The following is an 18375-nucleotide window of genomic DNA, read 5'->3' on the forward strand; positions in this document are numbered from 1 at the left end:
ACACATACACATTCATATATACTCACTCAATGGATTGTCTAATTGTTCTAATAAGGGCAGTAGAGATTCCTCTTTCACTGGGTTTTTCCTGTGTAGATAGAAAGGCTGTTAAAGTCTTTATTTTGAGAGATAATAGAATTCATTGAGAACTGTGTAGTAATTTAGGGCTTTTGGTCAAAATTATCTTAAGAAAGGAAATGTACCCAAAACAAATATTTATCTTTCATCTGAAAATTGTTGATTGATTTTGATGACACTGTTCTCTTCACAACCTCTCTGTGGGTCACATAACCTGCATCTTCCCAGTCAGCCAGGTTACCCTCAATTCCTTACCATCTTCTCCCTCCCCCTTCCCAACATCCAAAAGGTTACAGAGTTCAGTAGCTTCTACTTTTGCTTCTGTCTGGTTTTTTTCTGTGCTCCACTGACTGACTCCACATTGCTACAAGTCCTCAAAACCTGGTTTCTAGACTTAAGTAAATAGCTTTCTAGTTGATTGATAAAATGATCTCTCTAAAGGGTGTGGGTTGGGGGAGGGGAAGGGAATAAAGATTTCTGTAGCATCTCCTATGTGTTAATTTAATCTTCACAACCACCCTGGGAAGTAGGTGCTATTATCCCCATTTTTTTTAAAATACTGAAGCAAATAGTAAATTGCAAGTACAAGCCTGATCTTGTCACTCCTCTGTATTCATTAATCTCCACCTCCAAGACTAAATAGAAAATCCTCTGGTGTTCAAAACTCTTTCCTCTTAACCTGCCCCCTGCCTTTCCAGTCTTCTTAGACCTTATTCCTGCTTTTTTCCCCATGTTGTACTCTTTGATCCAGGGACACTCAACTTGCTTTTCCTTGAAGAAAATACTCTATCCCTTTCCTGAAATACTTTCCTTTCTTATCTTCACTTCCTGGCTTCCTTCATGTCACAACTAAAATCCCATCCTTCAAGAAAATCTTTCTTGGACCTTCTTAAGTTCCTTTGGAGCCTTTCTTAGCTTCCCCAGGGCTTGGTACAGTGCTTTATGAGTAGTAGGTGTTTAATATATATTTTTTCACTTAACTGTGCAGATTAATGCCTTAGAAAACAAAGAAAAAACTTTGTTACTATATTACATAAAATATAAATATATAAATATAAAAAATATATTACATATTACAGTAAAGTGTAGATCAGAGCAGATTATACCGATTCTTACTTCATTTTTTTCTGCACATGTTTTGAAAGAGATTGGAAGAAATTAAAACTTTATTGAGTTTCACCATAACTATGCATAACAGTAAGATAAAACTGATACACATCTAAAAAGATTGACATTTTCACATAAGAAACAGATCTACAGATGTAAAGGATCTCAAAAGCTACCCTTTCCAACTCTCAGTTCATCTACAAGGAAACCAAAAACACAAGGAGAGTAAGAAACTTATCCAAGCTCATACTGGTAGTAAAAATAACAGAGGTTGGATATGAACCCAATTTCTTTGACTACTGTGTATTCTTTCTGCAGTATCAGATTTTCTCTCTGGTAATCACAAATATAACTAATCTGTTTAAGGTAAATAAATATTAGGCATGCATAATGATCATATTAGAAATAGACTTAAGGGGTGACACAGTGGATGGAGCACCGGCCCTGGAGTCAGGAGTACCTGAGTTCAAATCCAGCCTCAGATACTTAATAACCTAGCTGTGTGGCCTTGGGCAAGCCACTTAACCCCTTGCCTTGCAAAAACCTTAAAAACCTTAAAAAAAAAAAGGGAGTGAAGTTTTTAGTTTCAATAGGTAGGGGCAGCTAGGTGGCGCAGTACAGAGTACCAGCCTGGAGAAAGGAAGACCTGAGTTCAAATGTGCTTTCAGACAATAATGTGACCCTTGCCAAAAAAACTAAAAAATTTCAATAAGTAGCACTTTTTTAAAAAAAAGTTTTTGTCTGGTTCTATTAAATTAGTTTAGTCCTGGTATAAATATCGTTTTCAAGGATGGTATCTTTTTTTTTCATTCACTCGACTAGAAGAAAAATGTTTAACAAGGTAAAAAACGTTGGGGTTTAATATCGTGGCTCACTCGCTCTCATTTAGGCTAGGATGCCCCCTTGGTGCTGCGTCTGTGAGTGGGCCCGGGCAGCTCATCACCTGGGTGCTGAGGCCCCTCTGCCGCCTCGGTGCCCCCCAAGCACACAAGCATGTGAGGAGGCCACCGCGGCCCTGGGTCGGGCGCGGCGGTCACCCGGCAGCTGGGGTCTCCACCAGGCCGCTCTGCTACCGGACAGCACCTGGGCGGACCCGGGCCCCCCGGCCGCCGCTCGGCCTCCGAGGCGGGATCCCGCTCCGCCGGTGCCTGCTCCGCGTCCGCTTCCTCTTGGGGCGGCGTGTCTCCCTTGGAGCTCTGGCACCCCCGCCCCCAGGCCCCGGCCCCGGCCCCGTCTCCGGCCCCGGCCCCGTCTCTGGCCTCCCAGGCCCGGCCCAGTCTCCGTCTCCGGCCCCCGGCCCCGTCTCTGGCCCCCCAGGCCCGGCCCCGTCTCTGGCCCCGGCCCCGTCTCTGGCCCTCCCAGGCCCGGCCCCGTCTCCGGCCCCGGCCCCGGCCCCGGCCCCGTCTCTGGCACCACCCCCCCCCAGGCCCCGGCCCCGTCTCCGGCTCCGGCCCCGTCTCCGGCCCCGGCCCCGTCTCTGGCCCCCCAGGCCCGGCCCCGTCTCCGGCCCCGGCCCCGTCTCTGGCCCTCCCAGGCCCGGCCCAGTCTCCGGCCCCGGCCCCCGGCCCCGTCTCTGGCACCACCACCCCCCAGGCCCCCGGCCCCGTCTCCGGCTCCGGCCCCCGTCTCTGGCCCCCCAGGCCCGGCCCGGCCCGGCCCGGCCCCGCCAGCCTCCCTCCTCCCTCCCTCGGGCCGGGCCTCCGGGCGCTGCAGCTTTTGGCGCCAATCGGGAGGCGGCGCTCTCCTCGGCCGAGCCGCACCTCTCCCGGGCGGGGGAGGCGGAGGCGGAGGCGGAGGCGGCCGGGCGGGGCCGGGCGGGCGAGGCCGCGGCTCGGAGCGGGGGGGGGGGGAGGCGGGCGGCGCTCCCGCGGCCACCGGCGCGCGACCCGCGGGCCCCGGGGCTGAGCGCGAGCGGCGGGCGGGGCGGGGCCTGGCGGAGGCGGTGGCGGGCTCCGGCGCGGGGCCCTCCTCCGAGCGCACGGAGCGGGCCCGGCCCCGCTGCTCTTCCTCGGCCGGACGGCGAGCGGCAGTGTGTCCTCGCGCTCGGCCCGGCCGCCCGCCTCGCGCTCCGCTCCGCGCCCGGCCCGGCCCGGCTCCCCTCCCCCGGCCGAGGCCGCGGCCGCTCCTCGCGGCGCTCCGGGGAAGGCGGCGGCGGCCGCGGCGGGCCCCGCGGGGCGCTTTGTGTGCGGCCCGAGGCCGCGGCGGCGGCTCCACCTGCGGCCCCGGCTCCATGCGCCTCCCGCCCGCATGAGGACGAGGTAAAGGCGGCGGCGGGGCGGGCCTCGGGCCGGGCGGGGGGGGGGGGGCCGCCGCGGGGCGGGGGGGGGGCGCCGGCCCTCCCCGGGGGGCTCCGGGGCCGGGCCGCGGCCTGAGCCCGGCCCGAGGCCTGGGCCTCCGCTCCGCCCCACCCCCCACCGGGGCCGCGGGGCTCCGGGCCTCGGCCGTGCGCGGGGCGGCCCTCGTTGTGGAACGGGGGGGGGGGGGGGGGCCGGGGCCCGAGCGGGGGGGGGGGGGGGGGCGAGCCCCGGGGCGCGGGGAGGCGGCCTCCGATCGGCGCCCGGGCCGGCCCCGCGGGGCCTGGGCCCGGCCCCGGCCCGAGCTCAGGCTTTTTGAAATGAAAAAGAGGTTAGAAAGTCGTCCATTTCCCGCTGAACTTTTGTTTTCTGACCGATAGAGGCCGGTAGAGGAGCGAGGCAGGAAAGTTGTCCCCAGCATGGACTTCCCCGCCGCGCAGCCCAAGCCGCCCGCGGCCCTGTGCGGCCTGGGCGCCGCCGACGGCAAGATCGCCTACCCGCCGGGGGTCAAGGAGATCACCGACAAGATCACCAACGACGAGGTGGTGAAGCGGCTCAAGGTAAGCGGGCCCCGGGCCCCTGGGCCCCAGACGCCGGGCCCCAGACACCGGGCCCCGACCGCCGGGGCCCCGGCCTTGCCTCTCAGGTTGGGAAGGACGCCCCCCCCCCCAGGAAAAGAGACTGTGTCTTTTGACAACTTTGAGGGGTGGGCTCGTGGCGCTGCATTATGGGGGACTTCGAGAGCCCCTCTCTCAGGAAAAGGGAAAGTGTCAGTTGTATCGGAAAATGTTACTGTTGAGGCAAAAGATGGAAGGGGCGTTGGGAGTGAAGTGTCAGCCTCGAGGCGTTTTGTAAGTGCAAGGCAGGCTGTACTTTTAGAAATGCCCCCCCCCCCACCAAAAAGGTGAGTTTCTACTTTCCTGTAAGAAAACTAGCCTCTAAGATTTGCAAGATTTAATTTGTGCATTATTTGATAAAGCTGTTGATGAATAATACTGCTTTTTTGCACTTTGGTACAAAGTGGGCTCTATGTGATTTTTAAGAAAGTTTAAAACATTGTGTACATATATATATATATATAATATATGTAGGTAAATGAATTGTGTATGTATGCATGCTATATGTGCATACAAATTTATTTACACATACTATACATGTACATAAATGAATTGTGTATGTTATATGTACTATACATGTACATAAATTTATTTGTATATACCATGTGTGTATAAATGAATTGTATGTTACATATACTACATATGTATATACTATATATGCATATAAATGAATTGTGTATGTTATATATACTATATATGTATATAAATTTATTTGTATATACTGTATATGTATATAAGTGAATTGTGCATATACTATATGTGTATATAAATTTATACATACTATGTAAATTTATATATACTATATTATGTAAATGAATTGTGTGTATATATTATATGTATATAAATTTGCATATGTAGAAATAAGTTGTATGTATATACACTATATATATAAATTTATATATGTATATGTACTACATATGCATATGTAATTTATATATATAGAAATGAATTGTATGTATATGCTATATGTATATAAATTTATGTACTATATACATATATAAAGGAATTGTGTATGTATAGATATACTATATATGTATATAACTTTATTATACACTATATATATATATATATATGGACATATATATATGGATATATGTATATACATATGTATATACGTATGACTAATTTGTTCAATTGGCAGGGCAGTTTTCTGTGCCAGTGTCTTTAATGATGTGGTGTAGCTATAGGCTCGTCTCCCTACCCCTGGATCGGCTTCACATTCATTTTGCAGTTAGTTGTGGATTTATAGACACATAATTTGTCGCTGCTATTGCAGAAATAACTCAGTGTGGTAATTGGGTCAATCTTCATCTTAAAGTTGGAAGGACCGGACTTTTAAGTTAGGTTGCCATCAGGGAACTTTTAATTTTTCATTTGCCTGCCATCCATGGAATCTGGAGACAAGGTTTTAATCAGAGGACTTTCAAAATGCATTCTGCTTAGTGACTATTTTGTTAAGAGGTCCTTTAGCCGTAGTGACTAGTAGAGGTTCAAAATGGATGTATCAGAAATTTAAGGGGCTAGGTGGCACAGTGGATAGAGCACCAGCCCTGGAGTCAGGAGTACCTGAGTTCAAATCCAGTCTCAGACACTTAATAATTACCTAAGCTGTGTGGCCTTGAGCAAGCCACTTAACCCTGTTTGCCTTGTAAAAAAAAAAAATACACACACACATCTGATCTAACCTAGCTGGGACAGGAGTGGGAGTGCCATGATTTAGTGAATGCTGAATGGTGCTTCCCTTCAGTCAGGGAAATGTGGATTCAGATATTGCCTCTTAACATTTTACTAACTGATTCTGGAAAATTCACATCTCTGAGCTTCAGTTTCCTCATTTGTGTAATACTAGGGTAACTAGTATATTCTTCACAGGATTATTCTGAAACTCAACTAAAATCATGTATGTAAAACAAACTTTTTGATTGTTTGTCCTTCATTCTCAAAGAAGACATCAGGCAATGAAATGACAAGGACATAAATTGGATTTTAATGAGGGGGGAACTGTGATAAGTCACTAGCCTCACTTTCTCCTCCAGAGCCCCAGATTTTGGGTCCAGTAGCCAGGATCAGGATGACTGGAGATGGTCATGATCCTGGATGTGAGGCACTCAGGTTAAGTTACTTGCCCAAAGTCACACACCTAGTAAATATCAAGTGCCTGAGGCCAAATTCAAACTCAGTCCTCCTGATTCCAAGAACAGTATTCTATCTACTGTGCCACCTAGTTGCCCTAAAACTAAGTGTTCAATGAAGGTACTTGTTTAATCGTGGTGTCTTCACTCGGACCCTGTATCTAGAATATTCTCTTTTCTCCCTTTTAATTTTCAGAATTCAGCTTGCCATCTCCTTTCATAATAGCTGATTACTCCTCTTCACCATTGTTAGGTGGCCTTCCCTCTTTTTCTCCATTACATTGTATTTACTTATCTATAAACCCCTAGAAATTTTTTGTGTTGCCCCAGGGAGGACAAGAACTAAGAACAATTTTGGTTTTTTTACCTCATAAACGCAGTGTCTTTTACATACTAACATTTAATAAATGCTTGTTGAATTGAATTGTAAAGGTAGATAAAAGTGTGAGCAAAGCCATAGATGTGAGGGGGACAGTATGTGCTTGACAGAGCACAGTATACTTTACTTGGACTAAACATAGGCTGATAATATTTGATAAGTGGTGAAGTGAGTGAAATCAGCTTCATTTTGCATCTTTTTCTACTGCTTAGCAACTCTGTAGCAGAAGCAGAGGAATCTATTCCCTCCCAAACTAGAAACAAAAGAAAGTCAAAGAAGAAATTTCAGGACATTCATAGGTAGTACAGATATCAAGTGGTGGACAGTGCTATTAAAGACTTCCATACAGGGAAGCCATAATATAATGGTAGTGATGGATGAGAGAATAGGAATGAGTCAAAGTCCTAGAGGTCAGTAATTCTGATACAGGAGTAAGTAGTAGAAATGTAAGGATGAGGGGATTTGTTTAGACTCAAGAATTTCAATTTCAAGGACATTAGCTGGAAATCATATTACTAGAATAATGTTTTGTACTATTTTTTTCTTTGCTAGTATTATGGAATTTACCAGTGACAAAGCCTAAACACTTCTATTTCAAAAGAATAGCATAGATGATATATGGAGTCATGATCTCTTTATATGTATATATTCACACACATTTCTAGTATGTATTTAATGTGGTTGTTCCAACACTGCTCTGCTTGTTTATGGCCCCCTTTTGAACTGCTGTTCACTTCTGTGTATTTTTTTAAATGTGTCTTCCTTTTTTCCCCCCTGACTTTACAGTCTCCTACCACTTTTTTGGATTCCAGCAATTGGTTAACAAAAAATTTGAGGAGTATTAAAAAAAAAAACCAAAGTTGAACCAAAACTAATTCCCTAAGTAGGTAAATTTTCATAAGTAGACAAAGTCACGTCCTTTATTTATCTCCCTCAACATCCATCAGGATGATGGAACTTTTCCCACAAATCCTTCCTACTTTTCTCTTCCCCCATTGAACAATAAAAACAAAAAAAACAAAAAGAAAACCTTAATAACAATTACTCGTAGTTCCACAAAACAAATTTCCAATTTGGCCGTGTCCAAAAATTTATTTCTCGATTTTTTTTTCATTTTTAAGTCTATCACCTTTTGGTAGGAAGTGAAAAGAGTATGCATTGATCAGATTTCTAAAGTCTTTTCAAATTTCCTTTTCCTTATAATTTTTTATTGTATATATATTTTTCCTATTTCTGCTCATTTTACTCTGAATCAATCCATAGTCTCAGTTTCTTCTAAAACTTCCATTCTATCATTTCTTATGGCACAGTAGGATTCTATTACATTTATATGTCATAATTTAGTTAGCCATTCCCCTGGAAGTGGGTACCCCTATATTTTCTAGTTTTTGACTACAAAAAGAACTGCTATATTTTTTACATATGCATCTTTTTTTCCTCTTTCTTTGATCTCTGTAGTTTAATAATGATTCTGCTGGATCTTCCTTGTTTTGTTGCAAGTTTTCCTACCAGTCAGTTCCAAGTCTTTTAGCTGTCTGTAGAAATTTGCCACTTAAGCATCCTGTTGTTACATCATACTACATGCCTAAACATTTCATTTTCATACTCAAATTCTTTCTTTGCTTCTATAGTTTTAGTAAATTTAAGCTTTTCATTTTTGCGTCTACTTCATTATGCTCTCTGCCTCAAATAAGTAAACTAAACTTGTATTTTTTTCCTTTTAAGATGTTTAAGATTCTTCGTTTTCTCATTATTCCTACTGCTACTACTTTAGGTTCTTTTGCCTTAGAAGATTTTAATAATTTCATATGTGATCTATCTTGTCTAGTTTCACCTTGCCTCTGCATACCCCTTTGAGATTAAATTTTTAAAGCATAATTTCTATCATGTAACTCCTCTTGCTTAAGAACTTAATTTTTTTAAGATCCCAATTTATGGGTCATGAATGCCTGGTGCACCATCAGAATTTTTTTAGTGGTCAGGTCATTAAATTATTAACTATAATTAGCAAATGTACAGATACATATTGTAATTTTTCACATGCTCACAGATATTGTGATGAATTAAATATAAATTCACTTGTGCTAACAAATAAATAGTTGCTTTTTGTCATTATTTTCTAAGTTAATAGATTCAAGTACTTAAACTTATGTGGTATGGTCTTTGAGATTTGTTGACTGAAAAGGGACCTCATATTTGAAAAGGAAAGGAATCAGTGGTCTTGATTAAGCCTCTGCTCCTCAAGTTGGCATCTAAAGTTCTGTTTTTTCTCTATAACAAATATGTCCTTGCTGTTTGTTATTTTTATCATAAGCATGTCAAAAAGTATTAAATATTAATTGTTAGCCTTTGTACCAGGCACTGTGCTAATCTCTGGGTATACAAAGTAAAAACAAAAATAGTCTGTGACTTTGCATGCTAATAATGGAGAAAATAGGGAGAAAGCTTACATCTGAAGCTATAAGATAAAATATGAAATAAATGAAAAGTAACCTTAGAGTGGCTTGGCATTAGCATTTGGGGAGAACAGGAGGGAGCAGCAGGAGACAGGAGGGAGAGAACATTTCAGGCATGGTTGGGGACTGAACTGGGAGACAGAGTGTCTTGGACAAGGAATAATAAGCTGCCATTAGACTGTATTATGATTGGAAGAATAGTAAGGGGCTACATTATAAAGAGCTTTAAAGGCCAAATGCAGTTTGTAGTTGATCCTGGAGGTAATAGGAGGCTACCAGAGTGTCTTGAGTATTGGCAGTGGAAGGTTGACATAACTGACCTAGGTTCTAGCAAAATCACTTTGGCAACTGAACAGAAGTTAGATCTCAAACTCAAAATGTCTAGCACAGAACTCATTCCCTTTCCTGTTAAACTATCCTTCTTTTGAATTTTCCTGTTTTGAAAGCACCACCATTCTTAGAGCTACTCAGATTCACAATCTCCATGTTAACCCTGTCTTCTCTTTTCTTCTTTACCTAAATATACACTTGGTTTTAATATCTTGTCTTATTTTCTTAGACATTTGTCATCACTCCACTCATCTGGCTGCCACATCACACTTAAGGTCTTCATTGTATCTCACCTGACTATTTAACGGTACTTTTCTAGCTGATTTCTCTTCCTCATTTCTCTTTCTACTCCAATTCATTCTCTACAAGCCAAAGTAAATTTTCTAACCCAATAAACTAAAGTGACTTCTTGTTGCCTCTTAGGATCAAATATGATATCTTGGGTATTTCGTGCTTTTCATAAACTGGCCCCCTACTAACTTTCTAACTTTTTTCTACCCTACACTGGTCTTGTTCTTCTTCACATGACAATATCTTCTTTCACTGGCTGTCCTTCTTGACTAGAAAGGGCTTTTCCTCAATGATATCTCTTGGAATGCCTGGTTGATTGAATTAGATATATAATGAGCTTGTGCTTAAAGAAAATTTACGTATTTTTTTTTGGCAAGGCTGTGGTGTTGAATTACCTGCCCAAGGTCACACAGCAAAGTAATCATTAAGTATCTGAGCCCAGATTTGAATTCAGGTCCACCTGACTCCAGGGCTGGTGCTCTATGCACATGGCCACCAAGCTACCTCTGGAAATATCACTTGACAATAGTGAAAGAATGGATTGAAGTAGAAGAAAATGAGTCAGGGGACTCAATTAGGAGACTTCTCAACATCCCCAGCTCTTTAACTTTCTCTTCCTATGACATTATTTCTAGTTCAGTCTATCCTAGTCATCCACCTCTGTGTTTAGTACAGCCTTTCTTTGTCCCATATAAAATGTGGACACATGTCCACTAGTCACTGGAGAGTTAATTTGTTTAGTCTAACTAGACAGTAGAGTGGGACTATCTCCTTGCTTATTCTGTCTGGACTCTCTGTCAGTGTATCTGTAATCTAATCAATGTATTTCAGTACAGCCTAGATCTGTGGTCCTAGCCAATTCTTGTTTCTGTTTCTCCCAGAAATTCTTCTTAGATGATTTATTCAGTACATGGGAATTATTATGCTGGATCCTTACACAGTATTACTAGTTTTCATATAGCATCTGAATTACTCATTTGTTATCCTGCAATTTCTCTCTATGGCTTTCCTAGCCTCTTAATTTTCTTTGATATTTTTATGCCACTTTTAATGATAAGTTATCATTATTAGAGTGTTATTGAAAATATATAGTGTTCTGGACTTGAAGTCAAATCCTAGATTCAAAATCCTAATTCTGACAATTATCCATTCAAGCATGGTCAGGTCAAATCACTTAATCTCTCCTAGCCTTAATTTTCTCATTTATAAAATATGGATAATAGTACTTGTAGTAGTAAAATAAGGTAATACCCGAGAAGCACTTTTTCAAACTTTAAAGTGCTACATAAATGTAGGTAGTTGGTAATATGCTTTAGCTGACCTCTGCCCAATTTTGTCGTGGCCATTTTGAGTCTTCAGAAATTAATGGTATTTTATAATTTGCAAGCACTTGATACTATATTTGTTATTACAACTTAAAATTCCATTAGTCTCTTCTTGATTATCATCATAATATTGACTTTAATTGAGTTTATAGTTCATTAAAACATCAAAAATATTCAGTATTGTTTTTGAATCCTATGTCCTTCATTGTTTAGCTGTATAGTTGGTGCTTTTAACCCAACTATGGAACTTTTATTTACCACTATTTAATTTCACCCTTCTAGCCTGTCAAGATTATTTTGAATTTTGGTTCTTTCAATGAATTGAACTCTCTTTCCCAACTTTTGCATTTTTTTGAATATTTGATATGCCTTTGCTAAAGATAGATATCTCATTGGACTAAACCAAGCACAGTCTTGTACTAATATGAGAACAATCATAGAAACAGTTAATCAAAACCACCTGATACAATGGCTTTGGATGACAGAAACTAGAAAATTCTCAATTCATAGTTTACTGAGGTTGAAAAATGTTTTAGCACTAGTCATCTGGAAGAAATCAAGAATAATCTAGCTCACAGATCTAGAGATAAAAGGGACCTTAGAGATAGCTATTCTAACTAGCTCATGTTAAAAAATTTTTTCCAGTTACAGGTAAAGACAGTTTTTCAATATTTTTTAAGTTCCACATTTTTCTGCCTCCCTTGTCCCTTCCCTCTTCCCAAGATAGTGAGTAATCTGACTTAGGTTATATATGTACAATCATGTTTAATATTTTCCATATTAGTCATATCTAACCACTTCCTTTTATAGATTAGGAAATTGAGGGTCCAGGAATTACCTAAAACTTATGGTAAAGAATACTATCCATACCAAAGACAAAGCCTATGGTATCTGAATACAGATTGGTGTATACTTTTTTTTTTAATGTATTTTTCTTGAGGTTTCTCTTTTCTGGGTAGGGAGTAAGAGTGCAAGAGAGTGGAGTTATGTTTACTAACACCAGGAATATTGCAGTAGTGTTTTTCCTGACTTTCTTGGGAGGCCTGCCTTACTTTTTCCTAACATTGAGAGGATTCTGGTGGAGCATTCAGATTGTTCACTTGTCATCCCACTCACCATATTTCTAACGTATATTTTTTTCCTATCATACAATTCCTCAGTAACATTTTCTTTTTCAGAATTCCTCATTGGTTATATGTCGCAGAGTTCTTAACGCTTACTCTGAATGTTCTAGTTGTCCATTGTGTGATACTCATTTTTTGTTTTTTGCAAGACAGTGGGGATAAGTGAATTGCGTCAGTCACACAGCTAGGCAATTATTAAGTGTCTGAGACCGGATTTGAACTCAGGTACTCCTGACTCCAGGACTGGTGCTCTATCCACTTCACAGCTACCTGTCCCCTGATACATACTTTTAATTCTTTAAATATTTATATTCTGTGGTGAGAACTGGGTCTGGAATCAGCAAGATTGAGTTCAAACTCACTTAGTTAACTCAGTTAACCTCTATCTTCCATAATCTTCTGGAAGAAGCTGTGGCAAGCTATCCTAGAATCTTTGCCAAGAAAACTCAGTTGGTATTGGTGTGCTGTGGTCTATGAGATTAGGAAGACTCCACTGATCCAACTGAACAACATATTACTTACTACTATGTCCTTTAGTATTGAAGAAGATCACAACAACTAACCAAGTGATCAATGGCATAAGCTGCACCATTATATTTATTATATAGTGAAGGGTATACTGTGCCCTTTGGTGTAAGGCATCCTTCTCACTTGCCTTTACCAGAATGATTCCACCCTATGGCCTGATTAATAGGAAACATGATGCTGCTGTGGGACGCTCCTGACCTTAATTTGGTCTAGCTCCCCTATCAGCAAGGCACCAAGGCAAATTATCAGCCCTGGGCAAGCACCAGAATGTGACATCTGAACAACAGCTTTATACTTTGTTACCACACTGCAACACTATGAGATTGTTAGTGTTAAAAAGATGGCTTTTATCCCAAAGAGATTAAAGGAAAAGGAAAAGGATCTTGTTGTGGCAAAGATTTGGAAATTGAGTGAATGTTTATTATTTGAGAAACTGCAGAACAAGTTGTGATATATGATTGCAATGGAAAACTATTGGTTAGGAAGTGGTGACTAGGGTGGTATTAGAAAAACCTATGAAGACATATATGAACCGATGCAGAATGAATGAACAGAACCAGGAGATCATTATACAATAATAGCAATATTGTAACAAGGATGAATTGTAAACAACTTGGATGCCCCGATCAGTACAGTGATCCAAGACAAATTCCAAGATATTCATGATGAAAATTGCTATTCAGTTTCAAAGGAAAAAGCCTGGGTGCAAAAAGAAGTATGATTTTTTTCACTTTTACTTTTTATTGCTTTTTTTCTATCATTGTTAATATGTTTTGCATGATTTCACATATGAAATCAATAATCATATTGCCTGTGTTCTCAATGAATGGTGAGGGACTGGAGAGAGGGAGAGAATTCAGAACTCAAAAAAAATTTTTAATTAATAATAAAAAAATTTTAAAAAAGGAGTCTTTACTTTCATAGGAAGTTTGGGAGGGATGTTTTTAAAAGGAGTTTTGCACTTTTCTGAAGGCAACTAACTGTCTGCTATATATCAACTTTGTCTTAACATCTCCCCCAGAGTTGTCTATCTAAATGGATATGGACAATCTTGGGCAGTGGACATTCTTTATCTACTTAATCTTTTTTGTCTGGATGCTGTTGCTAAACTCCTTTGAGTGATTACAGATTATTGAGGCTCTGCTGTGTCCCCAGGACATGATGCATTTAACATAATGTCACAAAGATGAGCATCTGTAGAACCAGTCTATCTCCTCCATCACTAAGGTATACACCTTTAGCAAGGTGTTTTATGTTTTGCCTTATATTTAGAGTGTTATTGAACAGGATTATTTCTGTTAAATCTTAAATAATTTTGTTACACAGATAGGAGACAGTTTGTTAAAAAAGCTTGTAAAATCATTGACATCAGCTTTTATGGTAGTTCCATTGTTATTGATGAAAAAACTTTACTTTTTTTTTTTAAGAAAACTTTTGCAAAACTTTTTCCATTCTTCTATTTGTTGTACTTCTATTTCATACTTAAGTGCCATTAGGCTATCTTCTAAAGCTTTACACTTGTTTTGCCCTTCTCTTTGCTTTATAAGATTTTGCTACTCAACAATTGTCAGCATGATTCTTTATAAGTTTTACAAATAAGGCAGTATTCTTTTAAAATTCTTTTTATTAATTTATTTTTCCAACTACATGCAAAGATAGTTTTCAACAGTCATTTTTTCGTAAGGTTTTGAACTTCATATTTTTCTCCCTCCTTCCCTTCTGTCCTTCTTCCTTCTGACAGAGCAATCTCATATAGGTTTTACATGTAATCATCATCTTGTAAAAGAAGAATCAGAACCTTAAGAATAAGCATGAGGGGGGAAAAAACCATAAAGCATAAAACAAACTTTAAAAATTGAAAATAGTAAGTTTTGATCTGCATTCAGACTCCATGATTTCTCCTCTGGATGAGGATGGAATTTTAATAAGGTGGTATTCTTTTTTTAGTCAAGAAATATTTTGTTTTTTACATTCAATGTAGTTTCTACCAATCATTTTTTTCCATGGTTTTGAGTTTTACAGTTTTTCTCCCTTCTTTCCTCTCCCCCTCCCCCCCAACAGAAGGCAATCTGATATACGTTTTACATTTGCATCCATGATAAGCATAGATGGAAATTGAACTTGTTGTGAGAGAAGAATCAGATCCAAAAGGAAGAAAGAAAACATTAGAGATAGCAAAATTACTTATTACATAAGACTTTTAGAAATTGGAGATACTGGTAGACTTATGATAAAGCAACTTAACCCAGAGACAGAGCCATTGGAATCTGAACACAGACTGAAGTACATTTTTTTCTCTCTATTCTTGAGGTTGCTCATCTTCTTGGGGTGGGGGGGTTATGTTTACTCTTATAACACATTCAGTTTACATCAATGTATGGCATCAAAACAACGTAAAGACTATCAGACAACCTTCTGTGGGGGGGGGGAATTGTAAAATTCAAAACCTTACAAAAAATGATGATACTACTGTTGTATATAATTGGAAAACAAATGTTAAAAATTGGAGATAATAAGCTTGGTCTTCCTTTAAACTCCACAGTTTCTTCTTTGGATATGGATGATATTCTCCATCACAAATAGCCTAAAATTCACCCTGATTATTGTACTTAAGGAATGAGCAAGTCCATATGGTTGATCATCATCCCATGCTATTGTTAGTGTGTATAATATTTTTCTGGTTATAAGTTAGTATTCTTTTTTTTAAATATTTTTATTTAAGGCAATGGGGTTAAGAGTGACTTGCCCAAGGTCTCACAGCTAGACAATTATTAAGTGTCTAAGGTAAGAGTTGAACTTTGGTGCTCTATCCACTGCTCTACCTAGCTGTCCCAGTATTCTTTACTGTGTTCCTTTTGTCTGCTCTCCGTTTAGCAAATAAGTCATTTGTTTGAAGACTGAAGCTCTTCTGAGGTTTGTTTGGGGATTTTTTTTTTGTATACATGTTGAGGTAATTAATTTACATTGGTTGAATTTATCCATGAAATTATTGTAATTGCGTCAGTGGGATATTAATAAGAATTAAATGAGATGAATAGTTAGATTTAGATTGAGCTATTTCAATTTGATACCGAATTCTTTTCTCATCATTCTTGCTTGTTACTAATTCTGATCTTAGCTCTGATAAGTTGGTGGTCTGACTGTACACAATTGATTTGAGGAGTCTTCATATACAGTAGCAAATCTGTTCAGATATAGTCTCTTTTACTTCATGATGTTATTTGTTCAGCACTTTTCAGTTCTTTTTTTTTAGATTTTTTTTTTGCAAGGTTAAGTGACTTGCCCAAGGCCACACACCTAGGTAATTATTAAGTGTCTGAGGCCGGATTTGAACTCAGGTACTCCTGACCCCAGGGCCAGTGCTCTATCCACTGCACCACCTAGCTGCCCCTTCAATTATTTTCTTGAAGAAAGTATACAAAGCTTATGAGCCTTCTGTGTCATCTGTAAGCCTTTGAAGTTTATATTTCTTCTTAAATTTATAGGCTCTTGTCTAGGCCTTTGTAGAGTTTTTTTTATCTCTTAACAGCAGCTAATATTATTTTCATGATTGACATCAATTGACATCAATGTTGCAAGTATATGATGAGCGAACATCCTATAAAATTATTTCTTTTTACTTTGCTATTTCCATGGAGTCATGGCATATTTTTTTGTTTTTACAAGGCAATGGGGTTAAGTGGAGTCATAGCATATTGTCAGAATTAATATGATTCACTCAGTCACTGGACAGGGATTTCACATTTCAGTTTATCAGTAGTTAAATTAGAGTTTTCAGTCTGCCTACTCTAGCTATCACAGCAGAAATGGAAGAGTAATATGTAGGACTGAAAACCATTTTGTATTTTCCTTTGTTTCATGGTTTTTTTCAGGGCAGAGATAATCATCTGCAAATGACCAGCCAACTAGAAACAAATTGACCTGTTATTGAGGCCACATTCAGAGACTATTCAACCTTCTTTAGTTTCTGCTGTCATAATTTTTGATATCCCAGGATTACCTTTTAACCATGATGAAGTGTAGGACTTAATAATTTTCTGTCAGCTGATGAATATTATGAGGATAGAAGACTGCCCCTTATAGTATCATAAAGCCAGTAGTATTTTTGGGTAGTTTTAACTACTTACCTATAAAAGTCTCTCTTATTTGTATTGTTTATATAGAGTCTAAAGGGGGCTTATGTAAATAAGTCCTTGCATATGTTTTCACAGTTTAGTAGTCTTCAGTGCTTAATAACTTATTTTACACTGGAAAAGATCAAACTTTTCTTTTGCTAACCTTAAAATAATTCATGTACTTTTCATAATCCATATAATTGTTTAATAACAAGTTTTATAGCACTTTAGATATATTCTTTCTAAAACATCATTGAATTTTTGTTACATTTTTACATTATCTTTGTGTATTCTTTGTCCCATGTAACTAAGATTTTTAAAAGAAAAAAATGACAAAATGGCAGCTCAGCAAAACCAATTAAACAAAAAACTATGACAGCCTATGCACTGCTCCACATTTTTTGGTCCTCCACTTCTGCAAAGAGAAGAGGAGGGTGCATTTTCTTATCTCTTGTTCAGAGTAAAGATTTATCATCATAATTATCCACCATTCTATTTTTGTTGTTCTTTCTAGGCACATTATTATAGACATGTCTGTTTTTCTAGTTTTACCTGCCTTCACGTGGGATCAGTTTATGTGAATCTGTGTTTCTTTATATTCTTCATGCTTATTTTTTTTAGGTTTTTTTTTTTTGCAAGGCAAATGGGTTTAAGTGGCTTGCCCAAGGCCACACAGCTAGGTAATCATTAAGCGTCTGAGGTCACATTTGAACTCAGGTCCTCCTGACTCCTGGGCTGGTGCTCTATCCATTGTGCCACCTAGCCGCCTCTCATGCTTATTTTTTTCTTGTGGCATGATAACATTCTATCAGGTTCATTTATTTCAGTTTGTTCAGCTCATTCCCTAATTCACGGACATTTATTTCCTACTTTCTGAAGTATCAGAGAACTAGAAACAAAAGAGATAACATTATCTCTTGTTCAGTGTAACTTTTTGAGGTAGGGTGGTAATAATAGTATTTCTATTTCACAGATGAGGAACTTTTCAGACTCGGAGAAGTTCATTGTCTTTCCCCTGGTCACAGAGTCAGGATTCAAACCCAGGCCTCATTAATCAACCTTGTTTTTTTAAATTCCCACTGTGCTATTTGCTTTTAGGTCAATTCAACATGTACAAGGATATTGTCTTGTTTATGGCTATTATAAAATACAGAGAACCTGAGCCTTTTTGAAGAGTTTACTTAATGATGTCATATGCTATAGTTTAAAAAAAAATCCCAAGAATTAATAGCAATTAGTTTATCTGTTAGTTAACTTAAATCCTTTGACTAATGAAATTTTATAATCTGGATAGATTTCAAGAACCCTACTAATATTTTTGAATGGTATTTAGCATAATTGTTTCCAATGATTAATGATAAAAATTTATGTAACTTATTTCCTTAAAACTTCAATTATGCATGTAGCTTATTTCCTTAAAATTTCAATTTAATTAAGTGTCCATTTTTGTGCCAAGGTATTCTAAGTTTTTGGAAATACAAAAATGAAGACAATAGACTCAGCCCTCAAGGAATTGATTAGTTGATTATTGTCCATCATTCTCAAAGAGGACCAAAATAATTTCACTATATTGGAGTCATGCTAATAATAGCTTGAAAG

The 18375-nt window shown here is 39.7% G+C and overlaps 1 protein-coding gene across 7 annotated transcripts in view; it reads left to right on the forward strand.

The window, feature by feature from the left end:
• The first annotated feature begins 3428 nt into the window (after positions 1-3428).
• PDS5A (PDS5 cohesin associated factor A) overlaps positions 3429-18375 on the forward strand; it is a 152710-nt gene continuing 137763 nt past the window's right edge. For 6 of the 7 annotated variants that reach the window (XR_012477050.1, XM_074229597.1, XM_074229599.1 and 3 more), the window contains exon 1: positions 3860-4039. Coding sequence is in view for 6 of the 7 variants with exons in the window: in XM_074229597.1 (XP_074085698.1) it covers positions 3899-4039 (141 nt within the window). In the remaining variant the exon portion in view is untranslated. Of the gene's footprint in view, positions 3444-3859; positions 4040-18375 lie in introns of those variants that run through there. The other variant, XM_074229595.1, reaches the window with a different exon arrangement.

Source organism: Macrotis lagotis, chromosome 3, assembly GCF_037893015.1.
Source record: "Macrotis lagotis isolate mMagLag1 chromosome 3, bilby.v1.9.chrom.fasta, whole genome shotgun sequence".
NCBI classification, from domain to species: Eukaryota; Metazoa; Chordata; class Mammalia; order Peramelemorphia; family Peramelidae; genus Macrotis; species Macrotis lagotis.